The sequence below is a fragment of the Phaeoacremonium minimum genome (assembly GCF_000392275.1).
Source record: "Phaeoacremonium minimum UCRPA7 unplaced genomic scaffold PA7_03_scaffold_4, whole genome shotgun sequence".
NCBI classification, from domain to species: Eukaryota; Fungi; Ascomycota; class Sordariomycetes; order Togniniales; family Togniniaceae; genus Phaeoacremonium; species Phaeoacremonium minimum.
The window spans coordinates 21,371-47,156 of record NW_006920911.1 but is presented as its reverse complement, the minus strand read 5'-3'; the positions used below and the strand labels follow the sequence as shown (position 1 = coordinate 47,156).

Here is a 25,786-nt window from a genome sequence, read left to right as displayed (position 1 = left end):
CGATTGAGCTTGGGTATAATCACCTCCCTTGAAAGCGGGCACTTTTGGCCAGGGGCAAAGGTTCCTCTGCTGACTACCATCAAGAGTAGCAGCAGGCAGCACATCAGGAGCAACTCCTTCTTCGACCCATCGTACTAACGCGGAGAGGGGATCCTTGGGGAATAGTCCATAGCCCGTCGGAGACCCGGTCCCACAATGGTTTACACCTGGTGCCTCGAAGAAACGATAAAAGTCTCGGAGAGCGGGATCACGTTCTTCGGCGCGCCTATAGTAGTGTTCTGAGCCAGATGGATAAATTTGCTGGTCAACAAGGCCGTGCCAGTGCAGAATCTTTCCCCCTGCATTGCGATAATCACGCAAATCGGCATTATCGGTGCTTGTCAGCGCTTTATGTGCGCTGATAGACAGGTTCATGACCGCGGCAAACCCTTCTGCAGGAAGAGTCGCAGGGTCATACGTGTCGTTCTGGAAAACGAAAAGACTGATCCAGTCGGATGCAATTTGAAAGGGATAGCCCGAGGTACAGTTCATACCAGAGCAAGTCGTATTGGCCAGATTTGATGGCGATGTTCCTTTATTCATGCCATACCAAATCGACGAGCCGTCTTTGTAGGTAGGTCCGTCCCAGAACATGACCATCATATCAGCATCCAAGGTCGTGATAGTTATACTCTCGTCAGCGCAATTGACTGATTGCCCAACCATGATATGGGGATCAAAGTCACACTCGGATGGAAGTGACAAGATTCCGTCTTCTACACCATCGAGACCATCGCACGCCGCGACGGTGGCGTTGTTCATTGCCTCCCAAACACAAGTTGGTGGGTAGTAGTTCTCCTGGTTCATTACGAACTGTGGATAATACATACCCGGAACAAACGTAGCCCAGTTGATTGCGGGCGCGCCGGCGAGAATGCCATCATAGGCATCTGGATAGCGCTGTGCAAGGAGGAAGCCCTGGCGGCCACCGGTCGAGCAACCATCCCAATATGACTTACTGGGGGACTCTCCATAAAGATCTTGGACGGTTTTCTTTCCTATCCTGGCTGCTTCATCTTGGGAAGACGCGAAAAAGTTCTCGAGGAGAAAGTAGTTGATCCTTCCCGAAGTATCCAGAGCCCACGATCCTGCGCTGAGAGGGCTATGATCGTGCCCGGCATCAGTACCAACAGCAGCCCATCCATTGTCAACAGCAGGTGCAAAACGATTCCATGTATAGACCGAGGAAAAGCCGGCACCGCCGATGCCGCTGAGACGGCCGGTCCAGCCACTGAGAGGAAGCCAGACAGTTACCGTCACATTGTCATACCATCCTTGGTGACCGTAACTGATTGTGACATTGCAGAAGTTGATTGTGGTGTCATAATCGATCTGAGGGTTGGCAATTTGTGCAGTGACCGAGTAATCTAGGATCTTCTCAGCCGTCACAGCGTACACAACCGTGCCAGGCATGTACGGTAGGCTGATTGCATCGGCAGAACATGATCGAAGTGCCTTGCCAATGGGCTGGCATGAGGTCGCAACCGTTGTCGGGATCAGCATAGCCGTCACGACGGCAACAGCAAATCGAATTAGCATTTTCGATAGAGACACTTAGGCTTGAATACCATTAAGCGATAACGACATTCCATGAATATATCTGCGCCTTGGGTCAACTTTATATAAAACGACGCGGAGCACTAAGTTGCAAAGCATTGTAAACATATTGCCAAGATATCATCTATCTTTGACAACTCGTTATCAGCATACCTCCTGCTCACAACACTAGGGACAAGGATCGGGATTGACCAGTGGCCATGAGAACTTGATAGGCTTCTCTAGCCGTCGCCAATGCAAGTTGTTTAGTGGCAACGGGCCGATGGATTCTAGATACGGCGCGATGATCATAGATAACAACCCACATGTAGTTAGATAACATCGCGTTTGTCTTATCAGATACAAGAATATCGGCTCTATGATCCCGACACGTGACAATGCAATAGTGTAGAGAGCCATTCTCAACTCCTGTAATGCTGCTTGAAAAGCGAACTTCACCACAGAAGATGGCTGGTAAGCGGAGGAGCTAATCTCCACCTCAGCAGGTGACTTGATTGGCAATACCTGCTTTACAAAAGTTCGGATCTCATGGAGCCTTGCACCGCAATTGAGTTCCCGACATGTCGAGGTCGCACGCAGTTCCTAGTTGTGCGTGATCTATAGAGGCCAGTAGTAGTAAGAATAATGTCTTCGCGACGAAACACGGTTGACCCTAGGCATGTTCAATGTCGAGGAGAGAGATCACCCAATCACTCGGACAACAACCTGAGGGGAGATCCTGGAGCATGATCGAGGTTGGCAAGAATTTCCGCGAATTGTTCCAAATACTCCCGGCTGCGTCTTTCTATGTCTCTGAGCTGAGCGTCGCCGTAGTCTAGGAATGTCGCTGCGATTTCGCGAATTTTCTGTATCTGAATTTCATTGAAGACTCGTCAGTAATACTGCGTGAGGATGGATACGATCCCTGCTTACCAGCGACGAGCCATTCGATTCAAGGGTATCTGAAGATGAGATGCTTAAGACATCGAGAAGCTCTCTCGCAAGTGACTCCTTCATCTGCCACAGCTGAGCGGTGATGATGTCAAGCTGCTTTGCGTCGGGTGTTCGACCTGGGGATGCAGACCGTTCAATTGTCTGCAGCTTGTTGAGACACATCTCCAGAATGGTTGACCGAATGTAAATGCCTGTGATATGGACGTTGACCCTCATTATCTCGAATTGGCCTGCGATGTCAGGCGAGAGATGAGCCAGTAGTTTAGCAGAGGAATCATCTCCATGGCGAGGCATCCGCAGCTCAACAGGGAGATGGCCCAGTGTCGCATGTAACCCAGCAGTCACCCTCGACAAACAATCTAGTAGAGGCAGCTCGAGCAAAGGGCGGAAAGTATGCTGGTACGGTGCTGGTTGCGGAAGAAGTCGTGCAGACAGTGCACCTGGAGACAGGCCAATATATGCGGGCGGCCCTGGAAATGCGGTATCGAGATAGTCGACAATGCAGACGAACACTTTAACAAGGGCCACGAAGCCAGATATCACCGGCACCCCATTTGTGGTTGTGGCATCACCAAGGGTCTCGCCAGCAAGCTCGTCGTCACTGAGTTCGAGCGGCAGCAAAAACTCCCAGTCCGTGTGCTTCGGATCATAACTCAACCCCGTGTGTGGAATAATGAAGGACATGCGATCATGGCTAAAGCGAGGGTGATAGACATTAGCGGAGCCTTTCACCACAACGACCACCAGAAGAGTGCCCACTGACATTTGAATGATGAAGAGGAGCCAGAATGACCTCTTGCATAGCTCCCCTTCGATGGCATTAAATCCTTGGTATGCCTCCTCCCTATAGAGCTTCAGCTCGCGGAAGAAATGCACGGCTTCACTAGCGTAAGCCCAGCCGGCATTGGGTTTGCCTGCATAATGCGAAGCCATGGCCAGAACCACAGAAACAACCATGCTATCCACAGTCGCCCGGTCCTGCCACTCGGGGGTAGTGGTGATGCGACTCATAAGCACCAGGTGGGAGGCGCGGTTCACCAACTCCCGGGCGTCTTTGTATCCGGTCACGCCATAACTGAGTATCTTCCGCGGAATGGACGCGACGGTCACGGCGCATAGCGAGATGCACAGGCGGAAGAAGGCCGGGTCTGTTTCGAAGGCGCGGTGTGAGAGGTTGGCGGTGAAAGACGGTATATGTATGAGGGGGAGGACGGGATAGACGCGGCGCACAAAGTCGTCGAGAATCGCGAAGAAGGCCGGCTCGGGAGCGAAATGAGCGACGGACAGCGGACCAATTGGCAGGTCAGAATACACTGCTGCATCGTCGCGCTGGCACGCCTTGCCATCAACGACTGCTCCCTTCTGTCGTGCCTCTGCGACGTGCCTGTCCAGAACAAAGGCTCACGTCAGTATGCTGATTATCGCGTCAAGGACCTAGACAAGCTCCATGTTGCGAAGGGGGCTAGGTGGGTAGGTATGCCTACCGACTCGGAGGGCCTCGAGGCTTGCGGTCTGTCAAGAAGGTGCACAGTACCCCTGCATCCAGGCATTTTCGGCATGCTGAAGCGCCGTCGTCCTGGAAGACACACTATGGTTCGAGAAGCGAAAAGAGTCAGCCACATAGTCCACCAAAGACCCCCGGTGCATGAGGGCATTCGCGTCAAGGCAAAGCAAGGCAAAGGTAGGGCTGGGTAGGGCTGGACAGGGCATAATCGAACCTGGGTGCGCCGATTGCGACAGAGATCACATGCCCTACGGGCGATTCTTTTGCCCACGCGCGAGCTTCCACCCATGAGGTGCGCATGGTATCGTATCGTCCTCAGTTGCTCAATGCATCATCTTGATGGTTTGTTGCTTGCTAAGGTGGCTTGCTTGCACGGCAGTGGTGGTGCTTCTCCGTATTGACACTAAAGAGTGCCGGGAGATCCCCTGGAATTGGGCTTGGAGAACCCCACAAAACAAAAACAACCCTCCGGAATGGCCGGCTGGACAGTCGTGGCTAATCATTACCTAGTGAGAGCTTGTGGCGTTACGCCGCTCTGGTCATCACAAATCATAACATTCAACATCGAGGGTACATTGAATCTTGGCTCTCGCATGATTGGGAATGCAAGAACAAGCTTGAAGCGGCTAGCTAAGAACTGCACATACACCACGACTCTACATGGCGGGACCTGAGATAGGGAAGATGGACGGCCATACGTTTCAAATATCAAACAGGTCGATCAATGGCTTATCCCTCAATCAGTCGAGGAGCTCTTCTTCTGGCTGCAATGGAGTATGAGATCAAATAGGCCAACCGAAAGTCTTTCCTAACCGGAATCCTACGCACTCAATCCTCTTAATCCGTCGCCCCTTTTAGCTCCTCAGACGGCACCACGACCAACTCGGTCTGCTTGAACTTTCTCGGGCTGATTGCACGGGCCCAAAGCTCGTCAATCTCAATGTATGTCCGGCCTTTTGTCTCGGGAATCATGAAGAAGATAAAAATCGAGGCTGCAACCAGGACACTTCCAAAAATGAAGGCTATCTTGCCTCCCAGGTTGCCTTGATCCGGATTGATGGCGTACGGAAGAGACACGCTCCAGATGCACGAGGACAGACCGTTCATCATGGTTGCCAAGGCCTGGGTGGGTGCACGAAGCCTCGATGTAGGGGCTTCAGCCGCGATAGGCCAGGCGACAGCTCCAATTGTTCCTTGATAAACTAGGTGGTGGACCAAATTAGCTGGGCTGAATACGGATGACGTGGAAAAGATCACTTTGAACTCACCAAAAGACCAGACAGCCATAAAGACCACTTGTCCCCAAATAGCACCCGGGGCGTTGATCACGGACAAGATGCCGATCAGGAAAAGAGTAATTGTCAATGCTATGCACCCGTATAATGCTGTTGCTCGTCGCCCGAACCAGTCGACGAAGAACCATCCACACATGTTGCCTACGACCATAACTCCACAGAGACCGACAGTGGTGTCGAAAGATTTCGAAGCACTCATGCCTGCGAGCTGAAAGTAGTCTAAGACATGTATTAGCAAAAACACAGTTTTATATCAGTTTCATGGCGCCTTTGCAATGCGTACAGCTCATATAACCAATCACCCATACCGAGCCACAAGCGTTTTGAATGAAGAACATGCTCGTTGCAACCAGAGTCCTCTTCCAGGAGACCTTCCCAAAGCATTCAAGAAGTCCACCTTGGGATTCGCTGTGTTGTGTTTGGAGGCTGAGGGAGTCTTGTATCTCGGCAACCTGGCCGTCAAAATCGTAGTCGGGGCTATGAAGTTTCTCGAGGTTCTTGCGGGCCTTGTCAAGTCGCTTGTGTGCAATGAGCCAGTATGGAGATCTACGCTGCCGTAAGTAGAGGTTTTCTTGATCCTAATGTGGGGGGCATACTCTGGGAAGAACGGCAATATAGCAAGACCGACGACGGCAAACCCCCACTGGGTTGCGAACAAGACTTTGTAAGCACGAGCATCGCCATAGTAGCTAGACTGTCGCATGACTCCGTAGCCAATCAGCTGGCCCACCACGATCGCGAAGTTCATACCGGCTGTGATCGAACCACGAATAGCTAGCGGGGCCATTTCCGAAGCGTACGGAGGAGCTGCTGTTGTGAAGACGCCTAGCGGCTACAGCATTATTAGTACAATCTCTCTGATGGCATTCGTACTTTTGCTGAGGGACTTACGATACCAGTGAGAATCTTGCCTCCAAAAAACTGCGCAAGATCCTTGCTAAACACTTGTAGGAAAACACCACCGATAGACACTAGGTACGCGCCAAATATAACGGGCTGACGGCCGAATCGATCTATGAGAACTCCAGCTACGAATCCACCAAAAATCAGACCTGGAATAGACGCTAGTTAGTCATTGAATTTTGTTTTGAAGCCATGATCACTAGAAGCTTACCAAAGAGAGTTGCAGCCTGGAAGCCTAATTGCCAATTTGCATCGACGACATAGTCCCCATCGTAAGCAGTACCGTAGTCTTGTCGGAATTCCGCGATGGAGACAACTACGCCGCCGGCGAGGCCGTCAAATCCCCACATGATGCAGATGAAGAACATGTACATGCCTAGAGTCTTCTGTCAGAGAAGATAGCGCAGAGTATTGGAAGAATCAACCTACACCATGCCAATGGTAACTTATTCTCCTTGATGGCCTGTATCCTAGTCAAAGAGTGTTGACGATGCTCGAATCGAGCAGCCAGTGACGAGGTAGACAGCACAGCCGGGTATGCATCTTCGCCACCTGGCTCAATGTGTTGTACTTCAGTAGATTTCATGTCGGGCAACCGACAGATGGACGATTAGATGTCTGAGAATCCGTCGCTCACGCTGTTAGGTCCAAGGAAATTCGGTGTAAATGCACTAGATCTAGATGCAAGAGAGGCAATTGCCATTTATCAAGTACCGACGGAGTCGACTTGCCCGGGGATGTCAACCCTTATGTATGCCGGTATATCGTTTTCGGATTCGAGACACGATTTTTGACTCGAAGCTCCACAAGGTTACCGACAAATACCAAAACCCCGTGGGGAATCGATCCAATCAAGATCAGTCCCAACACTCTGGGCAAGCGCTCTCGGGCGAGAAGAACGGGGTTGAGATGGGGTATATAGCAAATGGAAGGTAATCATCTTGCAGTATCTGATCATCGAAGCAGATGATTGAGAAAGCCAGGGGTTCATTGTACGAGTCAAGCGAAGCTTGTGCCGGAAAGACCCTGAGACGCTAGCGGAGAATCTCAGGAGATATTGTTGGAAAGGTGGGTTGCCGAGGGGCATGCCCTATCATGTCTGACTCTAGACGATACTGGGCCCTAATGTTTGCTAGAGTCGCGAGACAATCGAATTACTCGAGCTACGGGTCCGCAGCATTGGTAGGATTTTCCTGGGAAAGTCCTTCAGCATGGTGTCGAAATGTTGAATAAGCTGTTTCCCTTAAGTGCGGTATACTTTCCCACAGCTCAAACGCCTACAGTCTTGTTTGTGACATGTCGGCCAAATATACTGGAGAGTAACTTGGAACAGCCCCAGAATACGAACGAAATAGCGAAGTGCCGCGCGCCAGAACGAGGTCACGATGTCGAATGAACCCTCAGATACCGAGCTATCGTCTCTTCTAGCAAAACTTACCTTAGACGAGAAGATATCCATGCTTTCGGGTAAAAATGTGTGGGAGACTGCCAATATCGACAGATTAGGGATCCCATCTCTCAAGGTTCCGCAATTTGCTTCTTCCAATACCTCTGCTTGGGCCACTCTGACTGTGGAAAGGTCTCGGACGGGCCAAATGGCGCACGCGGCGGCGACTTCTTTGATGGCACCACAGCAGCTTGCTTTCCGGCCTGCGTCTCACTGGCAGCTACATTCAATCGCAACCTATCTCGTCGAATCGGCGTCGCCTTGGCCGAGGAAGCACAGACGAAAGGCGCATATGCTCTGCTTGGCCCTACTGTCTGTGGTCACCGCTCACCACTTGGAGGCCGGAACTTCGAGTCCTTCTCGGAAGATCCCCTTCTGACGGGATTACTCGCCAGTGAATACGTGCGAGGGTTACAGAGCGAGAGGGTGGCAGCCACCGTCAAGCACTTTGTAGCCAACGAGCAGGACACGAAGCGATTCTCAGTCAATGAGAAGATCTCTCAGCGGGCATTGAGGTAAGGATGAAGCAGGCGGTGCTGTTGATGTGAAGTTACTGACTGGCTCAGGGAGATCTACCTTCGCCCCTTTGAAATAGTCGTCAAGGCAGCAGATCCTTGGTGTATTATGTCGAGCTACCCCAAGGTCAATGGAGCACATGTAGATGCACAGCCTACATTCTTACGCGATATCTTACGTCGCGAGTGGGGGTTTCAAGGTCTAGTGATGAGCGATTGGGGAGCGACGTCTGATGCCTCTGCAAGCATACAAAATGGGCAAGTACAGACATCAAAGTGTAGTCACATTGTCATAACTAACTTATTTCCAGCCTTGATTTAGAAATGCCAGGACCCCCGAATCGTCGTCAACTAGATGTTGTTAAAAAGGCATTAAATGACGGACAAGTCGATATTAAGGACATTGACCAGCGAGCATTGGCAGTCTTGAAACTGCTCAAGAGAACGGGCAAGCTCACCGATCGTAAGAACACTCCCAAAGAGCAAGCTATCAGCCGACCCGAGCACGAGGCTCTCATCCGAGAGGCTGGGGCCGAAGGCATAGTGCTTCTGAAGAACTCCCCAGCAGTACTGCCGTTGAACCCGGAGAATTCTCGCAAGATTGCGCTTCTAGGACCTTTAGCCAAGTACGCTTCAGCTCATGGAGGTGGTAGTGCATCATTGAATTGTCATTATAAAGTAAACCCGTATGATGCTTTTCAACAAAGATTAGGAGATAAATGCGAGATAACGCACTCGAAAGGTGAGTTAAGATTCACTCTGTCGTAGCAGTAGCTTTACAGATTGCTAACTACGAAGTACAACCCAGGCACTCACATTTTCCGCGTTTTTCCAGACCTCGAGCAGGGAACGTCAAATCGCAATGGAAATGACGGGTTCATAGCAGACTTCTTCAAAAGTCAAGACTGTAGTGGAGAGCCATTCCACGTCGAAGAATATCCAAGAGGTTCATTTACCACACTCATGAATACTAAAGTGGTTGGGGCACAGTCTGTGCGGTTCAGTACGAAATATCGGCCGCAGTCTTCCGGCAAACACTACATGAGCTTCTCTGGCCTCGGTCCATCCAGATTGTTCATCCACGGTCAGCTAGTTAGCCACCAAGTCAAGGAAACTAAAGATAGCATGGGGTTCCTACTTGGCGTGCAAGAGGAGCATCGATTCCAGCATGACTTTTTATGCACTGAATCGTATGACATCACGATCGAGTCAATTCCGTCCCAGGTCAACAACTCGGAGCTATTCCTCCTCCAAGATCAAATCTCGGTACACTTGGGACTTGTCCATCAAGCTGAAATGGAGACAGATCTCTTGGCGGAATCGATCGCCCTCGCAAAGGATGCAGATATTGCAATCTGTATTGTGGGGAATACAGCGCAGTGGGAGACTGAGGGTCAAGATATGGCAAGTATGACGCTGCCGGCGGATGGATCACAGGACAGGCTCGTGGCGGAGGTTGTCAAAGCTAACCCAAACACAATCGTCGTCATCGCCACGGGTGTGCCTGTTGAGATACCATGGCTAGATGAGGTGCCTGCTGTGATACAGGCATGGTACGGGGGTCAAGAGACAGGAAATGCCATTTTGGACGTCTTGCTTGGGCACGTTAACCCGAGCGGCAAGCTTCCGGTTTCTTGGCCCAAGAAATACGAGCATACTGCTTGCTACGGAAACTTTGGCCTTGACAGCTATGACAGTGGTGAAGTGGAGTATGTTGAAGGCGTCAATGTCGGGTACAGACACTTTGATCGACTCTACGGCACCCAAAAGGAGGTGCTCTTCCCGTTTGGTTTTGGCCTCAGCTATTCCACCTTCGAAGTCGGCAAAGCAGAGCTCATGGGGTCCTTCAGTCAGGCAGATGAAAATGCCGAGGTGACGGTGACTGTGACTGTCAAGAACACGAGTTCGCGAGCAGGAGCCGAGACAGTGCAGGTCTATCTCGCACCGCCGAAGGGCAATGCAGACGTCGGCCGACCGCCTCAGTCACTTGTGGCGTTTGAGAAGGTCTTACTGCAGCCGGGGCAGGAGCAGCAACTGAGGCTCACGTTTAAGAGAGACGCCGCGGCGTTCTGGGTTGATGAACCTGCTGAGCGCCGTGGTCAGGTGTGGCGGGTGGAAGGCGGGCGGCACGAAGTGTCTATTTCAACCAGCTCTAGCCCGAAGGATGTCAGAGCACGCTGTGTGTTGGACATTGGTGAGGCATTTGAGTTTCAAGCATAGCCAACAGGCGGCGATTGGATAGACATGTTATTGCAATTGAGTAGCAGAACAAGGCGCATCTTGGTTTGTCGTTGTTTCAACCAAGCCACCTTCGCCGCTTTTGAAGTGACATTAGGGGTCTGTTCATGTGCGTGGCATTCTCCAGCCTGTTGGCAATTCCAGCTGTAAATGCCCCTAGATACCTGCTCGCCGTAACCAGGCTGCTTAAGTCCGGCTCCCAGTCCGCTAAGGACTAAGGATCAGAGACACCACCCCTAACTCTAACCCCGCCCAATCCTACGCGAAGAGAACGAACAGTGGCTGTCTAATCCTCGTTCCATTCCATTGAGCACAATACACTTACATCGCAGTGCATTGGGAGGCCTGATCATCAACGAGCGGAGCCAAGCAGGACGGACGAAAAGCAGCCGCAGCCGCAGCCGCAGCGATCATGCCGGAGATGCCGCTGCAGTTCATCAACCACGAGACTATGGGTCCGGAGCAACGACGGCTCATCCGATCCCATGTCATGAAGGGCAAGAATGCTGGCAGGCCACGGCCGACGACGAGAAAACAGCGTGGCACTCTACCCACAACACGCGTCCTGACCCTTTCTGAGCCCCCTCCGATACAAAGTCGTAGTCCATATGCCTCCTGTGAGGCTCATGACTGCGCGCATGCTCTGGAGCTCAAGCAGTTGCTCTGGGACAATCTGGCATTGACCCCATTTCCTCAGCAGCTCAGTGTCGAATCTAAATCATTGTTGCAGCAATGTGAGCCAATACCAATGCACGATTGACAATGGCTGGCAATTGCACCGATAGCCCTGACCTTAGTTGACCGCATCCTAGGGTTCTTGATCATTGGCGAAACCCTGTATCCATCTGAATTTTGTTCAAAATTTGATATGATGAACTCCGTGTGGGTCTACAGTGCCCTGTTAGATGAAGCTCGTACGTCGAAAACGCAAACTTTGGCACAACCGTGCTAATTCGACTAGACTTTCATTGCATCTTAGCTATAGCGGCGTCGTATGTTGACTGCTTCCTCGGCAAGGCTCAGACGTCTCCTCGAGCCTTAAAGCACCTCTCTAAGGCGTATTCCTTGGTCAACGAGAAGCTCTCCGGTCCCGGAGCCATCTCGGACAGGGCCATCGCCGTAGTGACTGCTCTTGCTATTTACCAGCGCCTACACCACCAGCAATCTACCGGGTTAATTCACTTCGACGGACTCTATCGCATTATTAAATTGCGAGGCGGCATCGCAAACCTCGCAAAAGAAAATCGCTCGTTAGCTCAGAAGCCTTGGAGGTGCAGGACTTTCCACTTCAATATCCCAATTGTACAATTCTCACGGTTTATTAGATTAGATGTTGAATTCGCCGTGCAAGATGGTTCGCCAACCCGATTCTGTGCGGATGATATCCCGGGTATGGACCTCTTACGAGAGGTCCGAATCGACCCGCCTCGTCGGCTACCGTCTACGAAGTCTGGCTTATCCCACGGCTTGCATCCAAATCTCCGCCATCTCATGCTTGACATATGCCGCTTCTCTGATATTCTGAACACAAGAACTGAAGAAAACAAACTAGACCCTCTAGACTACTTTGAAGTTCTTTTGTCGCTTCTTTATCGCCTGATCAAGTTTTCGCCTCTAGGAGGCCCGCGTCCTACCAATCAGCTTGACAACCTGGTCCATCTGACCTTGATTGCCTTCATAACACCCCTCCTTCCAGAATACGGCCACAGGCATACAAAGTACGATCTTCTATCAAGCCACCTAAGAGTTGCTCTTCAGGATCTTGAATCTACCTCCAGCGGCTACGGGAAGATTCTTGTGTGGGCATCGTTCATCGTCGGCTTTTCGATTCTGGAAGGTGAAGATGAAGAGTGGTTGCTATCATTGCTGTCAGACGCCTGTAGATCTCAAAAGATACGTTCTTGGATGGATGCTCGCCGAGTTCTTTGCGAGTATTCTTGGATATTTGCAGTCCACGATAGGCCTGGCATGCTCCTTTGGGAAGCTGTTGAGTGCAGAGACAACGATGGAAGTGCTGATCGGAACAGCCTCTCGAAGATTAGCGATGCAATAGAGAACTAGGCCCCTTTACCATCATCTTTCGCATTTTGAAGGGCCCAGCCTTGATGGGAGTATGTCTGGCACAAGGGGATACGCGCCAAGACCGATGTCACCTTTCCCGAAGGGGATACCAATATCTGATTGGCCCCAAGGGACAACGACCCGTGCTGGCTCAGGCGATATGGCTGATAGCCATGAGAAGACGAATTTCTGTTGAATGCATCACCCGCTTCGTCCCACTGTCTCTTGCTGGCTCGGAATTTACTCTCGCGCGGCGATACGAGCTGGTCCAAGTCGCGAGTATGGGGCTCCTCCTAAGCATAAATAGTCGGTGTTTCACCCAGACTTTCCAGGACCACCTGTCCCCCTTCTTACCTCCAGCTTTGAAAGAGCCCAGTCTCTTGCTCCCTCGGTACCTTGGCCCCTATTCCTCTCCATCTATGCATGCTATTATTGTTTGTAGCAGACTGATACGGTATCCTCGCTTGTACAAGACATACAAGATGTCTGCTTTGCAAGTCACCCTCGAACAGTTTCACAGACTGCCTATTCTTATCGAACCAGTATCTTGCTCAGGAAAGACCTATATCGTTACAGGTTCAAACCATGGAATAGGGCTAGAAACCGCCAGGCATCTTGTGCGATGCTCTGCTGAACGAGTCATCCTTGCTGTACGAAACATCGCGGCAGGACAGAAGGCCAAGGCCGACATCGAGACGTCGACAGGCCGTACAGGCGTAGCTGACGTATGGCACCTCGATCTGGCTTCGTTCTCTTCTGTCAAGGCCTTTGTGACCAAAGCATGCGGAGAGCTCGAAAGGATTGATGCCTTGATTGAAAACGCAGGCGTCATGTTGGATCAGTTCAAGCTCGTTGAAGGGATGGAAACATGCATGACTGTGAATGTCGTCAGCACAGTCCTTCTCGGTCAACTTATGATGCCAAAGCTAAGCGAAGTTGCACGGCAATCCGGCATCAAGCCTCGCTTGGTATTTGTCGTCAGCACCCTTGGCTTCGTAGCGGGGAAAGAGCTGAAGAAAAGTGGAAAAGTCAACATCTTCGATGGCATGAATGACCCTAAGCGGGCTGACATGGATCAACGGTATGGAGCACTTGTTGCCTTGCCCGTGATTGCACGCTCACACGAGTTCTAGCTATGCTCTCACCAAGCTCGTTGAAATGTATGTGGTACGCGAATTTGCCGCTGCTTTTCCGGTGGAGCGTACAGGGGTTGTTGTCAACATGGTCGCGCCTGGCCTCTGCTCAACCGGTCTCGGTCACGACGCTCGTACATGGACTCGGATATGGGTCGCAGCAGTCCGAATCTTGCTGGCTCGAACAGCTGAGCAAGGCAGTCGAACTATCTTACACGGTATCGTGGCCGGCAATACCAGCCATGGGAAACTATTGTCGGGTTGCCAGATCAAGGAGTATGTGAGACACTGTCACATCCTGACTCTCTAGAAGGTGTGTGGAACATGTGCTAAAGAATTCCCACACAGATACTGGATACCGACATGGATGACGAACACTGATGGCTTGGATGTCCAGAGGCAGCTATGGAAGGAACTAGTTATCAAGATGGAGATCGTTCTGCCCGGTTGTACTTCTTAGGCTCGCCTCCTTCTATAGCTCTCGTTGAGAATCTTGCCTATTCATCCATAACGATATTCCTTCCATTTCTGTGGCAATGATCACAAATTGGTACTGCTTTGGTGATATCCATAAGTAATATTGTGTTGGGATATTTGAGCAGCCAAAGATCACAGAACACATAACAAAGCAGAGAGGGTCTGTCTCTCAAAGCGAACCAGGACAAAAGCCCCCGACGAAGTCAAATGGCCAGTGAAAGTAAATAGTCACGATTCTCGAAACTCTAACTACTCAGACATCTTTTGGGAGATTGCTGCGCTTGGTTGCTCGATCCATTGCAGTCTGTGTTTTGATAGCTCGTTCCGCCACGTCGATTTACACACCTCAGGTAGGCAACTCCTTCCCTCATTTTTTATGCGGCTATTTTCCCTCCTTTAAGACCTTCCACAATCCGCAAACCACATCGACTGCCTTTAGGTACGTGCCGACGTAACCTCCCCCATCAGGTTTCTTTTCACCAAAGTGCTTAAGATTTAGCCTGACACTGCTCCTTCCTCCCACCTAAGATACTCAGGTAGGTAGGCCGAATATCCAAACCCACCCTCGCGGCATTACGTTTACCTTGCCCGACTTCGTTCTCTGTCACGGACTTTCTGCAACGGACGAATCGTTCAGTATCAGTCGACCGCGTCCCCCCGCCCCCGAAGTCTACAAACCCTGGCACCCACCCATCGATCGGCGCACTAGACGTCGCCATCCAGGGACCATGGCCGCTGTAATCACTATAGCTTATGGTGACAGGAAGCGCCTGATCACAAACCTTCCATCGTACCCTCATCTGCTCCGTTCAGCACGCAAAGTCTTCCCTCAACTCAAAGACATTCACGACGAAGACCTCACCGTGCTCTTTAAGCCAGAGTGGGAGACAGGCGAGGTTGAGCTTGACGCATCTGCCTACACAGTTTTCCATCACCGGGCTCTGCTGCATTTCGTCATGACAGTGACTCTCGAATCATGTGAGCGACAACCAACAGAGAATCGTAAAGTTTTCTTCCTAAAGGATCCGACTACAGAGAGAATTACGATCTATGTCAACAATCGTGAGTTATGCCGAGGGTTGTCATCTTCTCCTCATGGCTAACCGCTGATCGACTACTAGTCCAAGGCAGAGCCTGGAAACTTGGCGGGATCAAGCCATCGTCTACCGTGCGGTCAGTCAAAGCATTCAACCAAGCTCGTACGAGGATGCCAATTGGCCAGCAGCAACTTATCTTCGCAGGTCGACAACTGGAAAACCGATAACTCTTGCAGAATCCAACATCACTCACAACTCTGTGCTAAAATGTGTTATAAGACTTGTTGGAGGAAAGCCGGCAATCTACCTTCTTTCCCCTCAGGCGATCAATAAGGTATCTGTCTCAGTCGAGCTATCTCGCGAGTGGGACTTCACCGTCATCTACCCGCTCGCGGACAAAAGCCAGAGTAGCAAGTTTTCAGCGTCAAAGGTTACCTGGAACGTCTCCGTTGATTCCACAGGTATCCTTCGCGAGGCATCAGGTCGAGAATACAGTTATCTGTTCTGGGAAGCAGAGACCCAGCCAGCTACGCCGATGATCGATGACGAGATGTATAATCGATTCAATGCTGCGCGACCTCTTCTCACCTCCTCCAATTCGGTGGTCCTCCCGTTTCACGATTTCATTGGCTATTTGGAGATGACCCTTGAAAGGCTACAGCTCACCGTCTCGATGCGTACCGACTTTATGACATATTGGATGCCCAAGTTCCTCCATATTCGTGATCAAGGTCTAGACATTGCCGTGACTTTTGTGGAGCAAAGTATGTTCAACAAGGCAGCAAGACTTAGCATCACGCCACAACCGTCTACTGTTGCCCGGGGTTTCATGCTATTTGGGGCCGTTGATAACACTGAAAGAGACGAAAACGACTCGGAGTGGAGGAATTTGCGGATAGACTTGAAGGAAGCCAACGATATTGATTAGGCTATGAGGATTAGCCTCGATGTTATAGGGCTAAAGGATCAGAGGGCCTTTCGTGCAATGGAATAGGGAGGGATGGAGGTTTATGACGTGTAGCAGAGCACTTGTTTTAAGAATGCGCTGCGATGGCAAGATCAACATGGCAATCGTGGAGCAACGATGCAATGTTTAATGAATGTAATCTTATAGCTTTTGCTGAACCACATCCACATCCCGAAGTGGGAAAGCTTTTGCTACTTTTGCTGAGAGAATAGAAGGATTAGCCAAAGAAAATTCCCACCAGGTACTTATTTGGATACAGCATAAGGCATTCATTCCGGGGGTAGGAGACACCATATTTCACGCTACTGCGATTTTGCCCAACGTGACGAATCATGTCGAAGTCATAACGTCTTTCCATCCGTGATTAGCTATTAGGCTGTAATACAGAGCACTATGTATTGACTGAAGCTAGTCTTGAAGCTAAGTGACCTACGTTTCTGCTTGGCCGAGATTGCATTCCTTTCAAACCCGCTAGCATCTGCTACTCCTGACACAATCAGTTGGTGTTTTCGTTGGAGTCCTCCTCCATGTCATCATCGCTCTTGACGATGATATTGCCATCCTCGTCTTCGCGAACTCGGCCGAACAAAGCTGCTGCATCCAGCGTGCTTTAGCTTATCAAAGTCTTCAACTCCGTGAGTGTTCCGTCAATCTCCGCAGTTTTCTGCGATTAAATTTCGCTCATGTGGTCATCAACGCTGTCCTTCACGACAACTCTCACACAATATGTCTCCTTCTCCTGGCCAATATGGTAAACGCGAGAAAACGCTTGGTCCTCTTTGTTTTTTATCCACCAAAGGTGGACAAGGATCACGCGATTTGCGCAAACGAGTTTCAGGACCTGTGAACCACAATGGAGCATTGTTATCTGGAATCAACGTCAGCTCATGCAAAGCGAGGTACGATTGATATTTTCATACCATCACTTTCACCTGTCTAATTTTCTTGAAAGTTTCAAGGGATTTGTCTCTTTGCTTGTCGCCGAGCTCTCCAACGAAGTATACGAAATTGATCTTTTCATCCTCGAGCACCCGACCAATTATCACTGCCATCGCAACCCACTGTGTATAAATGATAATTTTGTCGTGTGGGACCTCTTCTTGAAAGCGTAGCACAATGTCTTTCAACGCTGTAGTCTTTGCACTGGGAGTCAGTGGCACGGACGGATCTCTGTCGCTGTCTGCTAGAAATGCAGACTGCTCAATGTTAGGTTGTGCGCCGTTGTAATCGTCCCCCCTTCTACGCGGCCTCTTCTTGCCAATTCCACCTAATGCGATACTCGTTTCAGTTGACTCATCGATGAGTCCGCTTGGCGCATTGCCTTGAGTGTCCTTGGATGCCTTGTACTAGCCAATTGGTTTGTTGTATGTGGCGTTCCATTCCATTATCATCTTAGCCTTGGGTAGGCCGATGAACTTCATGTAGGGAAATAAGACTGACATCAATGAGCTAGACAGATTAGGAATAGAAGCTGTACATTAACTTACCTCGGTCTCCATTGGGGATAGGTGTTGCCGAGCAACACCATCGGTGTCGTGCTCGGAGCCTAAACGCCGCTTTGGCGGCTATGCTGGTGTCAGTGTGCTATTTCCGACCAACCTTTTTCAGAGAATATATTTACTCCTGGAGCGATAGTTCTTGATCTCGCGACATTCGTCGAGAATGACTCGAAAGAGGTCAACATTGAGAATATCAATCATATCGTCAACAAGGTCCTAGGTGTCTAGTTAGCTAAGCCGTAATTGTTGTTTTTGACATCCATACTAACCGCCTGCTTGAAGGTGTATGCTCGAAGCATTTGGAAGTATGTCGTACATCTATTACAGCAATGAGCGAAATTCGTGATTTGGCTACCTCCTGCATCTACGTACAGTATGTCGGTCCGCTCCATATCGTTCTCCGTAAACCGCTCGCTCCGAGTGTATCGACGAAAGGAGAGACTGGGGCAATGCTTCTAGGTTTGCGAACGCCAATGCTCAATTACTTGAGCATTGGGACTACGATAAGAGTGGTTTTGCCCGATTCTTGGGTGTCGCTTACCGGATGCCCCTTGATCAATGTTAGACTCATGATGGTTTTTCTAAAACCCATCATATCTGCCAGGATACCGCCTCGGGAAAGCTTTTGCGATTTCTCGCGGCGTATCATCCAACTGCAGCATCTAGTTGATGATGAATTAGAGGGGTTACCATGCCTTTTACCAACCACCTGTCGTTCACTGCCTCAAACTTAGCACGACCAAAGGCACCACGCGCGTGCGCTAGAGCTCGATCGTCACGATTTGTTTGAGCAATGTCAGCTCCAGGCAGAGCAGCAGCTTGCGCCTTGATCCTCATAGTGCTGTTATCGAATTTGACTTGACAGTCTTGGATATTCCGGTATCGCGATCAATCTCGGCTTGGGTGGGTTTGAAAGAAATTCGCCTCTTAGTGACTGCATTTTGTTCGCTTTCTTCGTTGAGACGACCACGTTTCTGGCCCCTTCGTCGAGGGTAACTCTCATATGATTCGAGAGCGAGCTGACGCGAGCTTGTTGCAGTTCTGCTGCTTCAACCGCAGTCAGCGAAAAGGAAGGAGCTCACATGCGCGTCCGGTTCTTTGCTATCCTTTCAGAAAGTACTGCCGCTGCGGTTGCTTGCTCGTGATAATTGTATTCAAAGGGAAATACTTTGCAATACTCAAGAAGACTTGGGAAAGATTATGACTGCTATGAATTCAAACTTTCAGTTGACCGAGCGAATTCAATTCAGGTAGATTTGGGGTCGGGTTTTCAGGAATGAAAGATTGCCCACCATGGGAGATTTATTGGAGAGAGCTCATGCACGTGCTGACTCCATAATGGAGATGTATGGACATGGGGTTAGGATTCGTTATTTTGTAAGATGTTTGACTTTCAATTTTGGAATACGTAAGCTAATACTAGTGACACCAAAATAGGGCTCATATATGTAGAGGTGTAGACTCGCCAGCAACCTACAAAGATTGAATTGAATAGCGCGGAAGCGTCGATAGTATCTTAGTTGATCGGCCATCAACACGTTTACATTTACATAGATGTACCATTGTCATCCAGTTTCTACTTTCATTGAAAGTCTCCTTGTCAGTGCCAAGTCTTCTTGCACCGCCGTACTCTCCTCTTTCTCGCCCAGACCGTCTATTCTAGACCGTAACCTCGCAACCATAAGATCTCGTGCAATTCGCGGGCTAACTAAAGATAACTCCTCTTCTAACTTGGCCTGACTGATGACCTTATTGTTGCACAATTCCTTGACAAGATTGTCCACGAGGTGCTGGCAGTTACTCGATATCAGGTGGTAGCGAGGATGGAGAGTCATGTACTTTAGGCCTAAACAGATGTCAGCATCTCCCGTGGCTTCGGTTGTCATCTGTGGGTAGATACCTAGTTCTTCAATCTCCTCGTGCGGCCTTGTTGTTTCCCCAACATAGTAGCAAGAATTCCAAGTAGGAATAATTTCCGAGGTGATCTCAGCAACGCGAAAATAGTTCTTGCCGAGAGCATTCAACTCCATGCGATCACTCATCAAATCATAGCAGTAGCTAGGTCCGAACCCACGATCTACCACACACAACGCCCAGTGACTAACACTCCCAAGACTCATGCCGACGTGTTTAGCAAGGATTTTATAAGCTTTTTCCGATAGCTTAAAGCTTCCGAAAGTGATGGGAATGGTCACCAGGAAAACCGCTCGGCTGTGACCGGCTTGATCAAATTCGAGCGGCGCCATCTCAAGGATGGAGTTACCGTGTAAACAACCGGCAATCAATGCGAGGAACTCATTCTTCTGGCGGATAGCCTGTGATTCTCCGGCCCCTAGCTCCTTTGCAGACTGTCTGAGACGCCTGTAGCCGATGGGCCGCCTGGTCAGTAGGATGTTCATTGATAAGCAGGCCGGGAGCACGCATATGTTACCATTTTCGGGAAATTGATTCATACGCCGATCCACCGGCCGCTGTCAGCCTTGATAAATGTCTTTTTACCATTCCTTGGCGACAAGATGTCTGTGAAATATTGTTCGGTTGACCCACACGGGACGCTGATGTGGTCGTGAGAAACCGGTTGGGCAAGGCGCTAATTTGTGGCTTAGAGAAATTGTGGCTGGGAGAGATTTTTCCGCCACAGCCTAACGGGTCCTGATCAGGGGTCTCGATGACATGTGCCTAAGGATGTATTCCGTATGAGAGTGTTGGCTATAACAGCTCTGAATTGATCTTCAAAACTCACAGCCAGAGCACCATAGAATTCCTCCGCGGCGATGGATTTAGCATGGACTTCAAATAGCATTGGCTTCAAACATTCTAAGCGTCGGGCTAAACCCGACTTTCTGCTTGTTCCTGCTTCTTCATGGCACAGTACAAGGTAGGAGACCAGTCCCTATTTTCTAATGGTCGATATCTGTTAGTTACACATTTGACCCGGTAGACCACTGAATGGATGAACGTTGGGCGAGTGGTTGCCGGATGAATGGCCTTGGCAGGATCTGATAAGATTATCAGATTGATACCTTGCTATCTGATGAGCACACCCAATCAGAAAGCGTTTCGAGTCCAACGAGGCAATACAGCGCCAGGGGTTCTTCTCACCGGCTCTTGTAGAATCGTGCTAGGATGTCTCCATCTATCTAGCGGCTATCACTAAACAAGTAGCTCAATTGACTCAGGTTTGTAGATCCAAGCCGAGCACCGAAAGCCGAGCAACAAGTCGTAAGCCATCTAGACCCTTGCGTTTCTCCTGACTATGCTCTCTTCACCCTTTGAAATCCTCCAACTCTATCTTTAATCCTTCAATTGTCGTAGTTATGACGAGCCCCACTGCTCACGACGAAATCGTCGTTGGGCCGAACGATGGCGAATTAAGGTTGACAGCAATTCCCACTCAAGCTGCCTTCAAAAGTTCAAGTGACTCTGATCCTTTCCTTGTTGCGTTCGAGCAACCTTTTGATGCAGAGAACCCATTGGACTGGCCAGTAGGCCGCAAATGGATGGTGACCGATGTCCTCTCTGCTACTGGTTTTAATCGGATCATGATGTCTACTATCATGGCACCGGCGTTGTCCACCATTGCTAGTGAACTGAACATGAGTTCAATAGAGGCGGCAATGTCCATGTCTATTTATCTACTAGCCACCGCTTTTGGCCCGCTGTTTATCGGTCCGTTGTCAGAGGTTTATGGAAGACAAGCCATGCTGCACGCCACGAATATCTGGTTCCTTGTTTGGAATGTTGTCTGTGGATTTGCTAGGACAAAAGAAACACTCATCGCGGCTCGGTTCTTTGCAGGCTTTGGTGCTAGTACCATATACGCGCTTGCCGGTGGTGTCCTTGGGGACATGTGGCAACCAGAGCAGAGGGGGCGGTCAATGGGAGTTTACCTGCTTATTCCTTTACTAGGTGCAGCAGTCGGTACGCACTGGTTTTCGGTCATGTTATTAACATAGACTAAAATACACATTGTTACTAATCGTTCCTATAGGTCCTATTATCGGCGGGTTTATGGCTGGCCGAACCACGTGGCGATGGATGTTCTGGGCCACGTCTTTATTCCAGGCCATCATGGTTGTAGTGTCATTCTTCAGCTTCCATGAGTCTTATGGTGCGCTGATACTTCGACATCGTGCTCATCGTATTCGTCAAGAGACCGGGAACGATAACTATTATACAGAGGCGGAGAGGCTGGATGGCAATAGGTCTGCCTCGGCTGTACTTACACGGGCGTTGACCCGTCCGCTTCGCCTATTAACATTCCATCCTATTATTCCAGTCTCGGCGCTTTTATCGGGGTTCAACTATGGTATCATGTACATACTCTTATCCACATTCTCTGATCTGTGGATATTTCACTATCATCAGTCGGTGGAGATTAGTGGATTACACTATATTGCCTTTTCTCTAGGTGAACTAGCTGGTTCACAAATGGGTGCCCCAATGATGGACTATTTTTATAAGCGACGTCAGGCAGAGAGCCCTGCCCCTGAGTCTCGCATCCCGCTCATGTTCTTAGGAATTATTGCAACTTGGTCCGGAGCGTTGGTATATGGTTGGACAGCCGAGTATCATGTACACTGGTTTGTGGTAGATCTAGGGATCTTTATCATGATGTTTGGGATGCAGCTCGGAGGCTTGCCGAGTAAGCTACTATCCCTTACTCCAGTCTCTAACGCCGTTTGCTCACACACCTATTTAGTGATGGCGTACGTTATCGACTCGTATGGAGACCACACCAGCAGCGCCATGGCTGCTACACAATTCAGCAAGAGCCTATTGGCATTCCTTTTCCCGTTGTTCGCCCCAAGCATGTACAAGACGCTCGGGTATGGATGGACGAATAGTGTAGGTGCATTGGTAGGCCTGATCCTGGCGATACCTCTTCCACTCTTCATATGGCGGTACGGACCACGTCTGAGGGCTAAGGCAAACTCAACTTACTAAGATTTGGCAACTGTGTGCCTGAGGAGTCTTAGTCTAGGAGCAAGGCCGTCACACCTGCATTGATCATGTCTTGAGCATCACTCTCAGTCCTACGATTAAAAGTTGTTTGTGGTCAAAAATATTGCTTGTATCGATATGACCGTTCGAAGGTATGCAGATGAATTCCAGTACCTCGGTAGTGATGAAACAAAGAGATGGGCTTTCCTCTATAACCGAGTAGCGCGGCTACTTGCCCCGTTTATAGACTTGAACGCTAGAGATGATGCTCGAGAGGTCGAACGCTGCGCAACGCAAAATCTCCCAACGACTGCTAGCCACGATGGTCTAGCATATCGCACAACTTACAAGGTCACGAGACATATCTGCTCAGACCTACAGCAAGCGTTAGGAGATAAGGACACTTCCATAGTAGATGGTAGTAGGTGGCTGTTGAACTCTATTGACTGGATCTACTGGAGGCATTGGAAATAATGATCAAGTGAGATAGAACATAAGGAACACGACGTTTTGGCTTACTCTTAGTTGCCCAAAGGTGCCCTCTGAGCAGATTCAATAGGTCTTAAGACTGCCATTGATTGCCCGAACGACCAAAACGGTTGGACTAAGGCTTTCAAACAGATACTTAATAGATTTTGTAGAATGCATATATTCCGACGGCTATCATCATTTCGGCAGCAGATAACAACCACCCTTGGTCAGTGAGACCATGTCTTGTTCCTGAATAGTTCAATCACCTCGTATTTGTCTATTTCGTGAATCAGATTGCTTCGAGGATATGTTCGAAGTCTTTCAGAGCAGCTGCTGCAGTAGCTAGGGGTTCCGGACCGCAGCCCATGCTAATTATCTCACCCATAACATCCGTATCAATCCTGATTGCTTTGTTCTTTCCAGAAACTTGGGAAAACACGTCAGTCTTGGGGTACGTTTGCACATTGACGGTAGCGGATGTGTGCCCAGCAACATCATGATTGATTATTCCCACAAGCTTCGGCACCAGCCCCTGAGATTTCCATGCCTGAATTTGTGGGGCAGTGATGGTTTGGATACCAGTAACAGTAACATCTTCCAGTGTGAGCTCGGTATCTAACCCAAAATTTGCAAGGATGAGTAGCTTGCTGGCCGTGTCCCATCCTTCCGTGTCGTTGCGTGAATCGCTCTCTGCAAAACCTCCTTGCTGTGCCTTCAATAGTGCTTCTTCAAAGCTCAGACCATCCTCGATCATGCCTGTGAGCAGATAATTGGTTGTTGCGTTCAGAATACCTTCAATACGACGGATCTTACAGCCTTGAAGGCTGTGCTTCAAAAGATCGATGGCTGGTAGTGCTGCGCCTGCGGCCCCGCTTAGCTTGAGAAGCGCGCCAGTGGTAACAGCACGTCTCTTCAAGTTAGGACCATCAAGTACCAGGGCGCCTTTGGAGACAACCACGGTATGTACGCCCGCATCAAGCGCGCCGGCAATGTAAGCATGTCCCGGCATGCCGGTCTTATAGTTAGACGGACCCGCTTCTATAAGCACGTCTGGCTTTGATTCAAGAAGATAGTCAATTCCAGACTGTCCTCCGACTAGGTGATCAAAGGTGATGGCCCGCCAAGCCATCCTGTTCTGATATGCCTGCGCGTGAGCCACAGGCCGCGACGAGCCGCACATCGGCGTTGTAGAGTGCGCGATAGCGGTCGTGGCGGGCAAGGAGCAAATTTGCAACAGCACGCCCGACTCCACCTAAGCCTGCAATTGCTACGTTGACTGTCTTCATTTGTGGCGGCCTTCCTCTGAAATGCGTGATCTCATGCGATACGGCTTGAGGTAACAATCAGGATAAAAGATGCTGAAATTTGACCTAAATTTTCACCTGCCGGAACATTTTAGTCAGCAAGCTGCTAGGTCTTTACCTAATGTATGATCTTCCTTCGGGCGGTTCACCATTCGCCCTTCGTAGGGGAAATCTGAAATTAAATGGAAGCTAGCATCATTCTTCACCTACGAAGCTTTCTGCGTTGAATTTTCTACAGCATTTACTCTCATACCATATATCACCTCTAAGGTTAATTGGTTTACACCAGTCGATGAGAAGGGACGACAAAGTTCACTCTAAAGTAGCAACGGGCTGACAAAATCAAGGCACTAAGATGATTTACAGTCAAACTCGTGATATGGTATCCAATATACTCCCCATGCCTGCCGATTCGAATTCTTTGACTGTTTCTGCCCAAAGCTGTTCAATGGCCAATTTTCCATCTGAAGTATGAACCAAGTCCGGAAAGCTGTAATTTCGTATATCTTAGCAAACGAAGTACTTGATCATGCACACTGTCTGTAAAGCACTCACGGATAGATTTTCCAGTCCATGATATAACTACCATGTGACTCAACTCCCTTCACCACTGCAGCATCAACGTACGTCCATGCCGCCGAGTTGAGGGCTCTTCCGAAGACAGACTTTGCTAGACCTACCACGGCCTTGACTATCCATGGCATCTCACGCTCCAAATTGGTATTTTTGACGGTTCCCGGGTCGGCTATGTTGATGATCACATCGTTCGGGTCAATCTGGCCTTGAAGTTTGATCATAAACATGACGAGGAGTAGCTTGCTCAGGACATATCGGCCCAGAGACTCGTGACTGTTCCACTTGGCCGGGCCATCCAAGGTAGCTAAGAGGGATTTTGAGTCGTTTTCTGGAAGTTTTGTCGAGTATATTAGACCGGTGCCAACCAATGTCAATCTTGCAGGGCGCTCTTGGTTGCGTTTTGCCTTCAATATCGGGAGAAGAAGCACAGAAAGCAGTGCAACTGAAAGATAATTAACCTGCAGCATTTCCTCGTGACCAGTGGATGGATTAACGCGAAATCCGTTGGAAACGACTGCTGAGCTAACTATGACGAAATTGATGTTCTCCAAAGCGGTACATTGTCGCACGAAAGCTCGAATCGAGTCATAAGAGACTAGGTCTAAGTCCCAAGAGTCAACATTAGCTTTGGGGTGTGTATTTTTCATTTGCTCAACGATGCTGTCTCCCTTGTGTTTATTTCGAGCAGAAAGAATGAGTCTGGAGAGGCCGTGTTCAAGGAGGACACGAGCACATTCGAGCCCAATCCCACTGGTGCCTCCAACGATTATCCCTGTCTGCCCACTGAGATTCGGTCTTTCCACAGGCTTGATAGGGCTCATCATTTGTGTTTTTATGTATTGAACAATCGAGGGTTTGGGCGCGGAAGGGAGATCGAGAGAGGAAG

The 25,786-nt window shown here is 49.6% G+C and overlaps 2 protein-coding genes across 2 annotated transcripts; one reads left to right on the top strand and one right to left on the bottom strand.

Annotated features, from left to right (window-relative positions):
• Window positions 1–4,870: 4,870 nt before the first annotated feature.
• On the bottom strand, window positions 4,871–6,599 carry UCRPA7_98 (putative maltose permease protein; the record flags this gene model as incomplete). The annotated part of the gene is made up of 6 exons (XM_007912693.1): window positions 4,871–5,235; window positions 5,302–5,547; window positions 5,612–5,874; window positions 5,925–6,160; window positions 6,220–6,380; window positions 6,443–6,599. 6 exons carry the CDS (start codon window positions 6,597–6,599, stop codon window positions 4,871–4,873), a joined length of 1,428 nt encoding a protein of 475 aa, XP_007910884.1.
• Window positions 6,600–8,447: 1,848 nt separating this feature from the next.
• UCRPA7_97 (putative glycoside hydrolase family 3 protein) lies at window positions 8,448–10,413 on the top strand (the record flags this gene model as incomplete). Its single annotated transcript, XM_007912695.1, has 3 exons — window positions 8,448–8,455; window positions 8,505–8,819; window positions 9,198–10,413. 3 exons carry the CDS (start codon window positions 8,448–8,450, stop codon window positions 10,411–10,413), a joined length of 1,539 nt encoding a protein of 512 aa, XP_007910886.1.
• Window positions 10,414–25,786: the final 15,373 nt, after the last annotated feature.